This window comes from Vitis riparia, chromosome 2 (genome assembly GCF_004353265.1).
Source record: "Vitis riparia cultivar Riparia Gloire de Montpellier isolate 1030 chromosome 2, EGFV_Vit.rip_1.0, whole genome shotgun sequence".
Classification (NCBI taxonomy): Eukaryota; Viridiplantae; Streptophyta; class Magnoliopsida; order Vitales; family Vitaceae; genus Vitis; species Vitis riparia.
Window position 1 is genome coordinate 15,929,508 of NC_048432.1, and position 18,968 is coordinate 15,948,475.

At 28.0% G+C, this 18,968-nt stretch overlaps 1 protein-coding gene across 1 annotated transcript; it reads right to left on the bottom strand.

The window, feature by feature from the left end:
• Nucleotides 1–4,675: 4,675 nt before the first annotated feature.
• Nucleotides 4,676–5,442, bottom strand: LOC117932045 (thaumatin-like protein). Its single transcript, XM_034853092.1, has one exon. The coding sequence runs from the start codon at nt 5,423–5,425 to the stop codon at nt 4,748–4,750; it is 678 nt and encodes a 225-aa protein (XP_034708983.1). The 5' UTR covers nt 5,426–5,442; the 3' UTR covers nt 4,676–4,747.
• Nucleotides 5,443–18,968: the final 13,526 nt, after the last annotated feature.

The following is an 18,968-nucleotide window of genomic DNA, read 5'->3' on the forward strand; positions in this document are numbered from 1 at the left end:
ACCTCAGCTCCTTTCTGTCACAGAAACGCTGCCATATCTCTCAACAAACACGTCCCCCAAAAGCAACCTGTAGCTAGCCTGCTACCCCCAAAAGCCTCCTCTCTCATACGCTCCTGGCAGCTAGCACTAACAGCCTCCAAGATTCCATAACAGGTGTCCCTTTTTCATTGCTCCTCAATTCTACTACTCTGATTCCCAGTATCCATCCACAAGTCGACAAGTGGCCCTATGGGACTATGACACTTGGTAAAACAGGCTACCTAGAGATGAGGCCCCAAATGGGGGTTTACACATGCCATATACTTTTTGTAATATTAAAATTTGTCCTAATTTTTTTTATATTAATTTTGAGTTTAATTTTATTCTTATATTTCAAATCGATTATATTTGAATTTTTTTACCCATATATATTTTTAAATCCTAATTTAAATTTTTGGTTGATTTATACCTTTTAATATTAGTTTGATTTTTTTTTTTTTTTTACCTATTTATACATTTTAAATCTTAATTTTTATTATTTTATATTTTATCTATTTTTATTTTACTTTCTTTTTTGTTTTCTCTTTTTCTTCCTTCCTTATTTTCTTTCTTTTTCTCCCACCTACTCCACCCACTCTCTCAACTCTCTCTCTCCGGCCCATTACCACGTCATGTCAGAGACCCATACCCCACACCCCCTCCTCCCCGGCTCTCATCTCTTTATCTTTCTACCTCTACTTTCTTTCATCTTCTTTTTTGCCATTTTTCTCCCCTCTTGGCCCACTTCCAGAGAACATGGTGGGCCTTTCTTCTGTTTTTTTTTTTCTTCTTCTTTTCTTCTTCATTTTTCTCTCACCACACTCACTCAACCCTCACTATCGACAACACAGTCGGTCCGTCTCCATCGGTGATCTGCTACCGTCCGGCGACCCCCTTTCCCCTTTCGTTCTCCCTTTCCACCTATCTCTCATCTTACCATTTTCTCTTTCTTTCCTTCTCTATCTTCTTTCATACCTCACACCCCCTCCCCCGGCTCTCATCTCTTTATCTTTCTACCTCTCCTTTCTTTCATCTTCTTTTTTGTCATTTTTCTCCCCTCTTGGCCCACTTCCAGAGAACATGGCCCACCTTTCTTCTGTTTTTTTTTTTCTTCTTTTCTTCTTCATTTTTCCCTCACCATACTCACTCAACCCTCACTATCGACAGCACAGTCGGTCCGTCTCCATCGGTGATCTGCTGCCGTCCAGCGACCCCCTTTCCCCTTTCGTTCTCCCTTTCCATCTATCTCTCATCTCACCATTTTCTCTTTCTTTCCCTCTTTATCTTCTTTCATTTTATTTTTATTTTTATTTTCATTAGCCTCTATCAACCCTTCAACCATATACTTCAAATTTGGGCAAATTTATTTTCTTTTATTTTTATTATTTCTGTTTAATTACTATAATGGGTTCTTCATGGTAAGTTTATTCCTTCTATTTTTATTATTTCTGTTTAATCACTACAATAATTTGTTCTTGATTATTGAGATTATTGGTTTGGGCTAATTTTTATTATTTTCATGTTTGCATTTACTTAATCGGGACATTATTTGTAAGCTTAGATAATCTGGATCATTTTGGACCTTGTATTTTAATTTGTATTCATAAATTCGGGTTTGTTAGTTTATGTTGTATTTGGATTTTGTGATTATTGGATTTTGGATTTGAATATTCAATTAGGCTTGAATTATAAGATATTGAATTTATGTTAGAATTTATTTTGATTTATCATATTATGAGTTTATTAATTAATTAATATGAAATTTAAGCTATTTTGATGTTGGTAAAATTTGTTGGATTGATTGATATTTGATGTAGGTTTTGCTCATGAATTATTTAATTGAGACAATATTATGATATATTTTAGATATTATTTCAGGTATGTATATTAAATTGGGTTTGATTTTGGTTATGAATTTGAGTTTGCGTATTAAATTGGGCTTAGGATTAATTGAGATTATTTTGATATGTGGCTTGTTGATGGATATTAGATTTTTGTTGTATTTTGATTATTAATTTGAAAATTTTGAACTAATGTTCAAGCAAATGAGATATTTTTGTTGAGATATACTTATTAATTTGATTTATTTTCATTGGTGAAATTCATTTGACCAATTTGAATTTTGCTATTGGGCTTATAGAATTTGGGTTTGAATATTTATTTTGGATTTTGCATATTTCCAAATACTTACTGGACTCATTTTTGTTTTGCATGGCCCATTCCACTACTTGCATTGGTATTCTGTCTAAGTATGGATCCGTGACACATCAAAGGTTGAATTTCATGGAGAAAAAGGAGTTGTAAGCTTGTTGGATACACATTTTATTTTCACTTTTGTTTGGTTTTATTTCTATTGATTCAAAGTCAAAAATTTTGTTTAAATATTCACAACAAACCAAAATTTTTGTTTAAATAAGAGGAACCATTTAATAAATAATTTTTAATAAAATAATAGTTCTAAAATGATTCTTTTAAATAAAAGAAAGTTTTCTTAATAAAAAAATTCAAAAAATATTTTTAAAGGAATTCTAAAATTGTTTTTAATTAAAATTTTAAAAATTGTTTTTAATAATTGTCTAAAATTTATTTTGTTCAATTAAAATTGTTCAAAAAAAATTGATTTTTAAATAAAATTGTCCAAAAGCTTTTTTTTAATAAAATTATCCAAAAAAATGATATTTAAATAAGTTCTCTTTCCTTAATTAGAATGATATTAAAAATAATTTTCATAAATAAATGTCTTGAATAGTATTTTAATAAAAATAAAATGTAAGTTTTTTTTTGCAAATTGAAGTTGTAAAAATAATTTTCTTGATAAAATTGGATTGAAAATATTTTATTGTAAAGAAATTAATTCTTTGTAAATAAAATAAAATTAAAATAATTTTAAAAATAAAGTTGTAAAAATTCATTTTTTTTTTAATAAAAGTAAGTAAAAATCATTTTTGTTGTCGAATTAAATTTTCTTTTTTTAAAAAAAATCTTTTGATAAAATAAGTGTAATTATAATTTTTTAAATAAAAATTGAATATGAATAAAATTAAATCAAATCTTGCTGGAAATAAATTGAAACTTTTTAAAAATAGAAAATAAATTGAAATTATTTATTCCAAATTGTTTTTAATAAAAAAATTTCAAAATTCTTAAAAAAAATATTTTTTTGAAATACATATATTTTTAATTTATTTAATAAATTATTTTTTAAAATTTTTTTGTCATTTATTTTGTGCATTATTTTGATTTGATTTTATTATTATTTTTTGTATATTAATTTATCTTCTTAATCTTAGTATCTATGATTAATTAATTAATCATCATACTTCTTTTCATTCATTTAGTAAAAACAGTATGCACATAAGTATAGAAAAGTGTTATGAATCAGCACCCTACCTTTCTAATAAATAACTTAATTAAATTCAGTTTTTAGATATATATATATATTCAAAGAATTTGGAAGCAGTGAGAAGGTGTCCTTATTTTGTTTAAGAGGTAAAAGTGAAAAGTGAAAAGTGAAAAGTCAACCGATTTTACAATTCAATGCACGCGACTTTAGTGGGGCGTTGCTAGTGAGTTGAGTGCTCTCTGAGTATACGAATAAGTCAAGCTCTTCCTATCCACTTCTTTTCAATGAAGGCTGCATTGAAGATGCAAGCAGATTTAAAAGCCAAAAATAATCCTACGCACGTGCTATGCAGGGAATCAAGCAAAAGACATTAAATATTATCAAAATTATGTACTATGAAAGACAAAATAGAAAATCTACATAATCATATATATTAAATAGGGACAGAAAAAAAAAAAAAAAAAAAGGCAAACTCATTAGGGTAAATTCAAAACTTAAACCAGAAAAGATTTGAAATCATAAAATCTTTAATATAACAATTGGAAGGAGATGCTTTTGACGAAAAATTTTAAATTTTTTTCTTTTCCTATATATTTCCATGTAAATGGATATAATTGAAAGTGAGTGGGGAAACAATCAATTTCTCCCCAAAGTCCAAACTCTCCATTAACAGCCTCCCACCCATTAAGGAAGGTGTCTTCCACCACATGGAAAATTGATTTGGGAGTGAGGTCAGTCAGCAAAGCACTGCTCACAGTCAAACCCCTTTTTTTTTTTTTCCTTGAAACCTCCATTCTAGTGGTCTAAAGACTAAATTAACAATTGGTCTTGCGGACAAAAACCGAGCTTACTTGCAATCCATTTAGACAAAAAGAAAGTTAGAATTATTTTGATAGAATGATTTTTATTTTTTTTCTTTGTTTGAAATTATTGTACAAAAGTGTTTCTCTATTAGGTCCTACATTAATGAGTTTGATATTGATTTTAAAAAGTAATTTTAGTTTTTTTAATACTTAAAAATTTTCATATTTCAAGTATGAAAAAAATTATAAAAACGTTCTAAAATCACTATTAAATATACTTTTAGAATGTATTTGAGAGTAATTTTTGAAAATATTTTTACTTTTTTTAACATTTAAAACTTTTTATCTTTCAAATAAATAAAAAATTAAAAACACTTCACAAAATTACCGTAAAATCTCTCATAAAAACATCCATTTCTTCTACTAGCTTAGAAATTGTGTTACATGATCACATGCAGTACACATACATGTGCTCAAATTTATTCAAATTTATTCCTCTAGGCTTTTGCATCTCAACATGGACTCAAAAGCACCCTAGTAGTTTAGACTAGCGAGTACATGCATACTATAGTTAATAGAGGCTTTATGGGCAGAAGATAACATCATAGTTGGTACCACCAGGGCATGTAAAGGTGCTGGTTTGATCATCCTTAGGGTAGCTGTAAGCATCAGGGCACCTAGTCTTGAAATACCTTGAGTAATCTGTAGGGCCACAGCTCCCGGAATTGCAACAGTACCGATCGGTCTTGAAAACGGTGCATGGGTTATTGCAGCCACCCTGAGCTCGGAGCTGACTGGGGCACTGTCCCACGATGTTGGCCGTGCACCGTATTCCACGGGAGCACCCATTGGAGGTAGGGTTAAAAGCCATAGGCACATTAAACCCATCGACCAAGGATATATCAAAGAAGTCCAGGTTGTTGAACTGGTTAAGTGCGAATTCAGCCAAGGTGTTGGGGGGTGCACCATAGGCTGTGCATTGGAGGACGCCACCGCAGTCCCCGGTCTGACAACGCCCACGCCCAGCCCCATCGAAGCTGCAGCCGGTCCGGGCCCAAATACGGGCTCCAGTTGTGCCAGGGTTCACAGTCAAGCTCCAGGACTGACGCGGGTCGAGGCGCCTACCCCCACCCGGCACAGCTGCTGCCCAAACTGTGTAGGAACAACGGTTTTGGATATTGAAAATGGCTGCATGGGCGGAGGTGAAGAAGAGGGTGATGAGAAGGAAGGAGGAAATGGAGAGGCTTTTGAAGAGGCCCATTTTGAGGAAGACGCTCTTTGTAGTGGTGGTGATGGTGGTTTATGTGGAAATGGGTAGAGGTTTATATAGGGTGGGGGTGGCGGAGAAATGTCAAACTGCTTTATTGAATTCCAAGGCTTGGCATCATGGTTGTGCCCTCGTGCTTCATTTCTTTCCATACACGTAAGCAAGTTAGCTATTGGGGCTGTACAGGGCATATGGGCTGTCGTGTCAGGCCCAATGGGCTTAGGAAAGCACCTAGAAGCCCACTGTTTCTAGATGGATTAATGGATGAAGACCGAACTAATCAACTATTCAAGAATTCCCATCCATTCATTCCATGTACGCAATAATCCGGGAAAAGTGGGAGTTTACTCACAATTTGAAATTATACGTGAAAAGGAACGTTTTATCTCCGTCCATGCAATTTTTCATAAATGGGATAATTATTTTTTAAAATGATTCTGTAAACCCCAAATTTAAAAAAAAATTTATTTATTTATTTATTATTATTATTATTATTTTCTTTTCCTTCTTTTTTTCTTTTAATTTCCCTCATTTTCCTCTCTCCTCTTTCTTTAGCTATTCAAAAATTTTCATCCATTCATTCCACTTACACAATAATTTGGGAAAAGTAGGAGTTTACTCACAATTTGAAATTATACAAGAAAAAGAACGTTTTATCTTCGTCCATGCAATTTTTCATTGATGAGATAATTATTTTTTTAAATGATTCTGTAAACACCAAAAATTTTCAAAATTTCTTTTTTTATTTATTTATTTTGTTATTTATTTATTATTATTATTATTATTATTATTATTATTTTCTTTTAATTTCCCTCATTTTCCAGTCTCCTCTTTCTTCCCATCTTACCCTCTCCAATTAACCGCTTTACCTTTTACCTTCTTCTGCACATCTCCCCACAACTTCCTCCAACTTCTTTTTTTGGAAGAATTGTGTTTTGAGTCCAATTAGGTCCAAAAATTAACATTTGGTTCATGTATCATGTATATTTAAAGGCAAAACCTAAACAAAGTATGAAAATTAAGATGAAGAATATTGTCTTTCATTAATCCTTAAAATACCCTTAATCATTACATAGACACAAATGAGTGTGAATTTCATTTTTTTTTTTTTTTGTGTTTTTTTCCCTTTTCTATTCCTTATTAAGTATTATTCATTTCTAACTTTTTTTTTTATTTTTCTTCTAATCTATATTTCTATTTTATGTCAAATAAAAAGCAATAATGTTTTTTTGTTTTTTATTTTTAAAGATATTGAATCTTTTTGCTCCTATTATAAGCAATGATAAAAATTTTGGAATTTTTCATCCAAATATTTTTTATCTTTTTGTATTTATCTTTTAGTTTAATTTTTATTTTTTATTTTAAATTTATATTACCCTTTCATTTATATTTTTCTCTTATTTTTAATTATTTTTTATATTTTCTACATTAACCATATTTTAAAAATTTTAAAAATTGACTATCACTTCACTTTATTATATATATATATATATATCCTTTTAGCTTTTTAATTTCTAATGTTTTTATTTTAAAATTTTTGAAAAGATAAATTTATTGAAAAAAATAACTAAGATATGAAGTTCTAATATTATATTAATAATTTTTCTTATCTAGATAGACTAATGCAAAGTATTTAGACTCACAAGAAAATTGTCAATACAATTTGTTAGTTAAACTTTAGAAATTAAATTTCAAATAAAATATACTATATAAAATTTTATCTAAAAATTATTGAAAGTGGTATTTAATTTTTTTTAATGACTTTCAAACTTATCTAATTTTTTAATTGAAAGGTAATAGAGCATGTTTACAAAAAAAAAAAAAAAAAATTGGTTTTTCATTTTTTAAATAAATGAGTATAAATATATTAAAAGAATTAAAGATAATCTTAGTAAAAAAAATTGATAAATATTATTACAATTTTACATATAGATTCATTTGAATAAAATTTCACCAAAAAAAAAAAAAGTGGAAAGAAAGAACATTGTTAAAACTACAAAAACAAAATATGCAATTACAAAATTTTGATGATGAAATTTAAAATAAAATTCGAAACAATTCTTGAGTGAGAGAATTTGAGTGGGGAAAAAATATTTGAGTGGAAAAAAAATGGGAAAGTTTTTCAAAATCACTTGAAATCTTTAATAAAAAGTAGTCTTGTACAGCCTTGTACAATTAGTAAATTTGTCTTGTACAGTTAGTGTAGTACCCTTATACAATAACTCAAATTTCATATATCATCTCATGAATATTTGACAATAGGTCGGTTAACCATGTTTGCATTGGTTTGATTTTGAAAAAGAAGAAAATTGTTGTATAATTTTGTTTTACAATCATCATAAGTGAGGTATTTTTTCAAATGACCATATACAAGTTAAATAAAGTGTATAAGATGAATGTATGCTTAACTAATGTGTGTAAGGAATGTCATTTATCGTCGGTTAGGGGAAATAAACAAACTAGTTTTTCAGAATCACTTAAAATCCTTCACAAATAATAATCTTGTACACCCTTGTACAGTTAGTATATTTGTCATGTACACTTAGTGTAAATACCTTGTACAGTGACTCAAATTCTATATACCCCCTGCTCAATGTGTAAACCATAGGTAGGTTAACCATGTTTTCATTGGTTTGTTTCAAAAAATAGTGGAAGATGGAAAAACAAAATTTTATTTCAAACATCCTTAGTGGGATAAGTATTCAAATTATCATGTAAATAAAGTGTATAAGATGAGTGTGTAATAGAAGAATGTGCACCTTAAGAGTGTGCAATCCTTAGATGACAAGATAAAAAAAAAAAGTTGTCCAAAATTGATTAAAATCTTTCATAAAGGATAATCTTGTATACTCCTTGTATAGTTAGAACATTTGTCTTATATAATTAGAACATTTGTCTTGTCCAATTGAATATTTACCTTGTACAGTTAGTATAACACCCTTACAAATTTCATCCATATGCATACATTATATGCCACATATGATGTGTGAACCATGTTTCAAATGGTTTGATTTAAAAAATGATATAAAACGTAAAAACAAAATTTTTCTCTAAACATCATTATTAAGGTAAGTATTTGAATTTTTATATGCGAGTTAAATAAAGTACATGAAATAAAAGAATTTGTGGTAGGAGAACATATAATCCTTAGATGACAAGAAAAAAAAAGTTGTTCAAAATGTACAGTTTTGCACACTCCTTGTACAATTAGTGTAATAACCTTGTATAATGGTATAAATTTCATATATATGTATAAATTATATCCACGTGAGTATGTAAATTATGTTCTCAATAGTTTGACATTTAAAATAATTAAAATAAATAAAATTTTATTTTATTTTATTTTCAATATAAAATGTAATTAAAAATAAGACAAAGAAATTACTTAAAAACTATTATTTAAGCCAAGTTTATTTATTTATTTCCTTTTATTTTTGGAAATAAAGAAAAAAGAATAAAAAATTTATTTAACTATAAGAAATATGAATATAAGATCAATTAGAAAATACTAAATTTATTTATTTATTTCATTTTATTTTTGGAATTAAAGAAAAAAATAAAAAATTTATTTAACCATAAAAAATATTGATATAAGATATGTTAAAAAACAGAAATAATCCCAAATTTATTTACTTATTTCATTTTATTTATTTAAATTAGAAAGTAATTTATTTTAATAGATTAAAATGTGCACAATTGATTTATTACTTTTTTAATTATGGATATATTAAAATTTTCTATTAGACAAAAAATAAATAAAGAAAATAAAATTAAAAAGAGTAATAAATATATATAATTTAGTTATTTAATTATATTTTCATGTAAAAGATAGTCCTATAAAAAACACATAATTGATCAATTTCTTTATTTAATGGTAAACATACTATATTTTTTATTTTTTTAAATAACTAATGGAAAAAAATAAAAATGGATAATCAATGAATGTAATTTAATTCTTTTTATTATTTTCATATAAAAAAAATAGTACTAAACAAGGTTTTCAATTTTTATTTTTAAAAATAGTTTTCATTTTTTAATTAAATGTTTTTTCAAAAAGAAAATATAAAAAATATAAATCATATTACCACTTGTTTAGAAAGTATTTTTTAAAATAGTTTTTTAACATAATTTTTCTTTATTTATAATTTAAAATAGAAAATAATGTTGATTTTCAATTATTTATAAAAAAAAATAAAAACAATGAAAAATCCAAATTGTTAAAATAAAATTATTATGGTTGTATGAATAGTGGTGCAATATAGACAAAAAAAAACTTATGTCAAAGGTCATTGGGTATTTTAGTCTATCACTATTTTATATTCTTAAAAGGTAATATATAGAAATTTGAAGGATATATTGGTCTTTTAACATCTTATATCATTTCCATCAATTATGAAAGTTATATGAACCAAATGTTAATTTTTGGGCCTAATTGGGTCTAAAACACAATTCTCTATTTTTTTTATTATAATTTTGCTTCTTTTGCTCTTCCACTTCCTTCTCCTTCCGCACACTACTGCTACCACACCCCACTTGCTCAGATTGCATCTCCACCCACACGGCCACTCACGACAGACACCCACACGACCCCATTTTTTTTCTTTTACTCTTCCATCTTCTTTCTCTTTCCTACTTCAACAACACTTCCAACACACACCACACAACACCCACACCATCATCTCTTCTTTCGTCATTTTTCTTTCTTTTCCTTTTATTTTATTTTATTTTAATTTTCTTTTGTTTTCTTTTCTTTTTTTTCTCTCCACCCAAACCCATTACACCACTCTATTTGTCAGCTGATTATCAACCGCTTGTTGACGATGCCACCTCCACACACTGCCATTCCCAATATTCCTTCCATGGTCTAAAAAAAAAAAAAAAAAACGGTGTAAGTTTATTTTGTTTTATTTTATTATTATTATTATTATTTTTCTTACTTTGATTTTAATAATAATAGTTTGTGAAAGTTGGGTTGGTGATTTAATTTGGAATTTTGGTTCATTTGTTGATGAATTAATATGAAATTTGTGTTTAGTTAATTAATATGAAATTTGGATTAATTTGTTGTTGGTCAATTAATATGAAATTTGGGCTCATTTGTGGTTAATAAAATTTGTTGGATGGATTTGTGGTTGATATGGATTTTAATATGGCATAAGACAATTGTGATATATTCTGGATGTGGGTTTTCATATTAAATTGAGCTTGATTTTGGTTATGAATTTGAATTTGTGTATTAAAGTAGGTTTGGATGATGGGAAATTAAGTTTAGACCTAATGAAATTTGTTTTAGTTTATCAAATTTTAAGTTTGGTTGATTGTATTTATATTTTGGTTATTAATTTGAAAATTTTGGACCAAGACTTATAACATGTGAAATATTTGTATTGGGTTATATTTACTAATTTAGACTCATTTTTAATTAATGAAATTTACTGGACTAATTTGAACTTTGAATTTGAGGTTGAATATTTATTTTGAACTTTGCAAATTTCTAAATATTTACATTTGGACTACTTTTGTTTTTCCATATGTTCATTTTGCAATTTTGTTGGTTGAATACAAATTTATGACATGTGACGCATAGAATTTCATGGAATAAAGTGAGAATTGAAAAACTATAGGAAGACATTGAGCTTATTATAAGCTTATTTGGGTACACATTTTATTTTCCACTACTATTTGGTTTTATTTTTAGTGATTTTGTAAATATTTGTTTGTATATATTTACTTGTTATATATAGAATTGAACATTGAACAAACAAGAAATTTTGTTTAAATAAGAGAGACAATTCAATAAATATGTTTTAATAAAATAATAGTTTTAAAATATTCTTCTTAATAAAAGAAAGTTTTTTGTTAATAAAAATTCAGAAAAATGCTTTTAGAAAAATAAAATAAAAATTGTTTTTAATAGAATTTGAAAAAAATGTTTTTAATAGAATAATAATTGTTCAAAAAATTATTATTATTTTAAATAAAATTGTCCCAAAGGTTAATTTTTAATAAAATTGATCAAAAAATGTTTTTTAGATAAATTCTCTCTATTTAAGTATAATGGAATTAAAAGTAATTTTTGTAGATAAAAGCCTTAAATAATTTTTTTTTAATAAGAATGGAATTTGTAAGTTGAAGTTGTAGAAATCTTTTTTTTTTTTATAAGAAAATTGGATTGAAAATATTTTTGTAAATAAAATTTGTAAAAATAAAAAATAAAAATTAAATAGATATCAAATTAAAATACATTTGTAAATAAAATTGTAAAAAAATCATTTTTTAAAAATAAAAATAATTTTTTATTGTCAAATTGAATTTTTTTTACTAAATTCCTTTAATAACAATGAGTATAAATAACTTTTTTTTTTAATTGAATACAAATTATATTAAATTAAATCATTTATTGAAAATAAATTGATTTTTTTTTTGTAAATAAATAAATTGAAATCATTAATTCAAAATCGTTTTTAATAAAATCCTTTGAAATTTCTTGAAAATTAATTTTTTTAATATTTTTTTAGTTCAATAAATCATTTTGCATAATTATCTTGTTATTTATTTTATCTATTCTTATAATTTGATTTTTTTATCATAATTTGTACATACTCATTTGTGCGATTCTTTTTCTTGGTATCCATGACTAATTAATTAATTGTTACAATTCCCTTAATTCGTTTAGTATAAGCCGTAGGTATACGGGCTTAGAGGGGTTTTACGGCTCACCATCGTACATTCCCAATAGGTAACTTGACTCCTGTATTTAGACTCGATTTTTTACAGATATGTTATTTCCAAATAAGGAGTCACATAGAGTTTTCTTTCTTATTTTGTTTTTCCTTTAAAAAATAAAACAAAAATAAGTGGTGACTTCAAGTTTTTTTCTAAAAAATAAAATTTTCACCAAATAAAAAACGAGTCTCATCGTTCGAGTGGGGATGCACGTGAAAAACGCAGGTCCATAAAATGACGACTCCACTGGATATGTTTAGAGAGTCAAACTTGAACTCGAGTTAAGGGAAATATGGTGTTTGATTGGTTGATCAATAGATACCCCTCTTTATGTGTCTTTGTATGATTGGGTGTTGATTACACGTTGAGAGTTTCAATATGTTTATCCATGATGCATGTTTGGTTATTATTGTTCATTGGAGATGTTCACATGTTGATTATATCGATTAATTCTCTTATATACCTTTCATAGTGACTCTTTTTGTTGTATGATTATCTTGCTTTCCTTAACATGCATATTCTCATTTTTGTACATCTCATTCATCTTGACATGATTGATTATCTTTGTTATATAACATCTTGTTTGTCTCAACATATTGTCTATTATGTTAAATGCCTATCTTGTTTATCATATTCATGCCTAGTTTGTGTATAGATATGAGTGATATACATATTATTTGCATGATTGTTTGGTGCATAATTGCTCTTCTTCTATGTGATGCATGTATTGCTTGTCTGTGTGGGACACACATCTATCCTTTTAGCTCTAACTCCCTAGTCTCGGTTGACCTTGTTTTTCTTGATCTCATATTTGATACAAGACTTGTTACTTTGTTTGCTCTTCGACCGAGCTAATGATTCAGAGTAGAGTTTAATGATGGTCTATATCTATGTTTGGGAGCATTCTGGAGAAAGTCAACACATTGATACTAATTGGAGTCCAATCTTTGAAGACTTGTATAGCGTAGAGCTAGATTTTCAGGATATTTGTGTGACCGATGTGTTTTCTTTTCACTAAGTTTGATAGGATTTTTAGGTTCACCCACACCGTTCATTATGCACCTTAGATTACCACTGAGTATTGAGAGATGTGACAACCTTCACCATTAAGAAATCCTCTAGGATGAGAGATAGTGGATATGTGGAGGTTATGACCACATTGCATGAAAGCGCCTCCATCTCTTTGGAGGTGTGCAGGAGGTTGCGTACCATGGAAAGATACGATTGTTTTTGCTAAGGATCCTTTAAAGTCCACCATTTTTTCTTTTTAGAGTCGCTTTGTCCTATTAGGTTGAGTCTTAGATCATTTGATTAGGATTTCTTACTTAGACTTGAGTGCATTTGAGAGCCTTTGGGGCTGCTTTAGTCACAGCATGGATCCAATACTCCATCTTTAGGTCTTCAGTTGAGAGTGTTTAGAGATCAGTGCAAGTTTGAGAATCAGTTGGACCACTCTTTGTTGTATAGTGTTGGTTTCTTCTTATTGCTTGTTGAGTCTAGCACGTTTTCCCTTAGGGCTTTAGACATATTTTCTTTCTTGAGTTAGCATTTTTTTGGTTGATTGTCACTGTGCTTGACATTTTGGGGTGTGCTTATTGATCATGCTCACCCTTTTACATTCTTCACTTATCATGGGCTTGATACTTCATTTTGGTCAATTCGCTTGATTCTATTTTCAACTCAATATTTTCATTACAAAAATGTGAAAAACATGTTTTCACATTCACACCCTTTTTGAAAGATCTGCCTTGATCACTTTATCATTTTTATTTATGGAGCTTAGGTTGAAAGTGAATTAGGGATACTTTGTTATAGATGGAGTATCGATTTCCTGGCAATGTTGTTTTTCACACCTCATTCATTTTCTAGATCACTCATAGAAATTCTTTAATCACGTTTGTAGTCATCTCATATTGGACACCTTTATGACTTTATAGTCTTTGTCATACATCCAAATTTTGATTATCATCACATGACCACATACCATGTGTTATGTTAGGTTTTTTTTACTTGAGACATCTTTTCACTTGCACATTATGGTCTTGAAGCCTAACTTATCATGGAGGATATTGAGCCTATTAACCTAGGACCACATATTTGACTTAGAAAGTTGGAGACTGTGACCCATCTTCTTATGATCAGAGCAGTGCCTTATTCACTCTCACACCTTGACTTTGTTTTGACCTACATCCATGCATTGTGAGCTTTACACATCACCCTTGACACCATTAGATGACCTTTTCATCCTCAACTTTTCTAGCTTTGCACATCCTTTCTCTGATCCAACTAGGTAGAGTGTAAAGAGTTTGAGCTTAGGGTTGATCTTGCATGGCAAGGGATGACTTATGATCTTTGGTTGGTTTATGATGTGAGGATTGGTTGATTTTCTGATGAAACTGTCACTTATTCTGCCATGAGTATAGAGATTGGTCTTACATGATGAGAGTTGGCTTGTGATGAGTAGTTATGCTTGACAAGATGATTGTTTACTTTGTTTTGAGAGGATCGTCTTTGAGATTATTATAAAGCATCTAGAGCAGGGTTTGGCACACGATTTCAGAGGGTTGACGTGGTTATATCAAATGAACATCGATCTTTAGTATTGATCATTTGAGGACTTGAGAGCACAATGTTTGAGACTGTGGTCGAATGATAAGTGACCTTCATTTTGGTTAGCTCACACTCTATTACCTTTATTGACATTTGGGTCATTGTTAGCCCTTTGAGCCTCGCATGGCATCATAACATTTTCTTTTTTATAGCTTTGCTCACCTTTTACACTAGGATAAGGACCCTTTAGTGTATATTTGCTTTATTCAGAAGTTTCATGAGCCACAGACTTACTAGTTCACCTTGTTTATTATTTTTTTGTCCTCCTACCATCATTTTTCATCATAACTCATTGGTTATATCCTTTGTTCCATTATTTGTCTTTGTCATCATATTTTTTTATGCCTTGAGTGATGATTTTTCATTCCATAGACATAAGCAAGTCAGCTAATGGGGCTGCACAGGGTAGATGGCAGGGCCCAATGGGCTAAGGAAAGCACCAGCCCATTGTTTCAGGATGGATTAATGTGAACACTGAACTAGTCAAGTATTCAACAATTCTCATCCATTCATTCCACGTACACAAGGATTATCTAAGCGAGATCTCATTAATCTCAATCGTACTATCTATCGTGGCTAGAACACAATATGGGGGCCATCTTGAAGAAGACATCAATTAAGAGTATATATCTAGATATATTTGTAGCACTAAAACTACTTTTCATATCAAATTTTTTTCTAACAAAATAAAATAGATTAAAGCACGTGATTTTGGTGTATTTCCACATCTTTAGGGAAGCAACTTTATGCAGTGTAGTGTAATTCTCGAATGAAAGACTAATGGGCTTGGCCCACGAAACAAGTTTTCCACAATTTTATTGGGTCTGTATTTGGGCTTTAAAAGGCTAAATAGAACTTTTGCGCCTTTTGTTCATGCAAAAATCGGATAAGATCAATGTTTTCATCATTCCATCATTGACCGGGTTGAAATGTTGCCATCACATTATAAATATATAATTAATATTTTATTAAAATAAAAAAATTATAAATAATTAAAATATATACAAAGAAATTTTAAAGCAATAATATTTATTTTTCATCTTTAATATTGTCAATTAAATCATGCATAAAATAAATGTTTAAATATTTTAAATTTTATTAAATAAAATATGTATAATATTTAAACATGAAGATATGTATATTAAAAATGGAAGGAAAATTGCATTATTTAATTTTATTTATATATTAAATATACAATTATATTATAATTTTAAAATATATTTTGTTATTTTTTTTATATGATTTTCATATTATGAAAATAAAAAAATAAAAAATAAAAAATAAAAAAACTTGTTAATTTGTACGTGTCTTGCAATTTTTTTTTTTTTTTTTTAAAAAGTAAGCCTCCGACTTGCTTACTTTCTGGACATTTCTTAACTCAATAAAGGGGAAGAAACATTTAGAATCAACATCCAACAATGATTGTTTTATGATTGTTTCAAAGATGTTTAGCTAATATTTATGCTTTTCCAAGAAAGAATCCTACTCACTAGACACAAACTATCCACCTCAATCTGATCGAGGTGCCTTGAGGTGTTTACCTAATTGATTTTCTAATTCTATCTTAAATTCATTAAATGGGTATTTGGTACATAAGAATAGAAAATAAAAATTGATATTTTGTTTTCATTCTTATTTTTGGTGAATAAAAATGAATTTGGTAATTTTATTTCTAGTATTTTGATGAACCTAGGAATTCAATATTAGAATGATTATTTGTTTTCATTCTAATGTTTGATAATAATATAGATGATAATAAAAATTAAATAAATTGATAATAATACTCTTACACATAGTTTTTTTTAAAAAAAAAAAAATTATTTTCATTTTAAAATAATAATTTTTGAGTTTTTTTTTTTGCTAAATAATAAAACTAAAAAAAAAATGGTTTTGTTATTGGATGAAAACGCATTAGAGGTTGATAAATGAAATTCAAGGGTAAAATAGTAATGTTAGGCTATTTTATATTTTCTTATGGATGAATGAATTAAAATACCACCGACTTGTGATGAATTGAAATCTCACTTATAAGTGAGATTTGATTTATGTTATAATCATTTTTTATTTCATTCCTACCTTCGTAAAATTTATCCAAACATAGGAATGAAGAAGGGAAGGAATGAGATTTCTATTTCAACTCCTCATTCCCAGGTAACAAACACCCCTTAAATTCATTCAAGACATTGGATTTCTTATGCATAAGATAAACATAACTATACATAGATTAATCATCAACAAAAATGATGCAATATTCATGCCCTCATGCATGGACATTAAAGGGTTCATACACATTAGGATGCACTAACTCTAAACATTCTTTGGCTCTAACCTCTGTAGCAATAAAGGACCTCTTAATCATTTTACCTTTTATACGGTATTCGCAAACTAAAAGATTTTTTGGAACTAATGAGTACGATGTTTTAGACTTAACTAGTCTTTGAATTCTATTTAGATTTATATAACCTAAGCATAAATGCCACAAATATGTTTGGTTAGTGAGATATGATTGTTTTCAACATAAGGTAGAATATAACCAGAAGTAAAATGATTGAGAATGTTAGTCTATGGGTTTGAGTAAATAAATGAATTATTATTTTTAATAAAAACATATTTATTGAAATAAACTAAATGATCACATTTATTTAAATTAAAAATTGAAACAAGATTCTTTCTAGTCTCGAGTACATAAAGACAATCCTTAAGTTTTAGATCATAATTATTTTTCAAATACTTCTTCAAACTTTTGTCTAATGAAAATTAAGTTGTTGGATTTGCTAAGAGATGAAATTATGTAGTTGAGGTCGGAGTTAGATGAAATTAAATCAATCATATTTTTTAAATGTTGTTTTTCTTAAATATATATATATATATATATATATATATATATATATATATATATATATATATATATATATATATATATATATATTTAAAGAGTTAAAGGAGATTTAGGAAGCATTTTTTTATTTTTGCTAAGTGTTTAAATGTCATGTTCCAGGATTGATCAAAGTTTATGTTAATTCAATCCAAGTTGCACTTTCTTGATGTTATTTCAATCGTTTGATAAAAGTTTCTTTTAACTTAAAAAACAAAAAATGCTTTTTGAATGTGAGACATGCTTTTTTTATCCAGCACAATCCATGTAGTCACTAAATGAGCCCTAAAAGTGTTTGGATAGGTGGAAAATGAAATCAATGGTTTGGTGCATTTAAAAAAGACCCCACAAAAGCTTAGTAGGCATCAATTGCAAATGGCCTTAAAAGCATAGGACACATTTTCAATGTTGCAGCACCAACTTGCCTTTCCATCCACAATTTGCACAAGCCTCTAAGCATTTATGTCTATTTTGTTTTGATTTTTTATTTTCCCCTACCGACTTCATTTTTTGGCTTCACTCCTATTCACATCACCATGAATTTGCAATAATTTTCTGCTAACTATGCAACCATGCGTTGTCTCTGTCTCTTTTTCCTCCCTCTACCTCCACTACTTCAATTTTCCTCTCACTTTCCATGATCATGTTTTCAATGTAAAAATGATTAAGATATTGAATGATTAACTAGTTTACTAACTAAATCTATTGAAATGATCATATGTTTTGTAATTTTATTTAAATATTCATTTATTCGATATAATTGCTAGACATAAATAATATAATATTGCCTTTCTTGAATAAAAAATTAATTAAAATTAATAATATCGCAAGTTTCGTCTTAAAATCTGAAATAAAATCATATTAAAGGAAAACATCGGAAGTAAACATTTGATCCTTAAAGTCATAATATTATTATTCTAATATCGAAAGAAACACTTTTACTAATTTTAAGTCCTGAATCATGTTATATTTTGTCAAATTTTTATTTTCAAAATAATAAAAAAAAAGTACTTTAAATATCAGTTCTAAATCTTCAACCCTAACATACATAAATTGATTCCAAACTTTAAACCCTAATATTTAAAGCAAGCACATACTCTTAAAATTTGTGTTATTGAGAAATTGTTCTTGTAAATTATGTTGGGGGAGTGTTGATACATATGTATGTCACTTGCATTTGAAATTTGTTGGAAGAATCTTATTGTATTTACACTTGCATGTGACTTTTGATCTTTATTGGAAAGTATTTGAAGAGTAAAAAAATTATGAGAATTTTTATGATTAAATAATATGTGTTGAGGATATTTTTTAATTGGTTTTATATTT

Coding starts and splice junctions, on each gene's coding strand:
- LOC117932045 (XM_034853092.1), bottom strand. CDS start 5,425: ATGGGCCTCTTCAAAAGCCTCTCCATTTCCTCCTTCCTTCTCATCACC.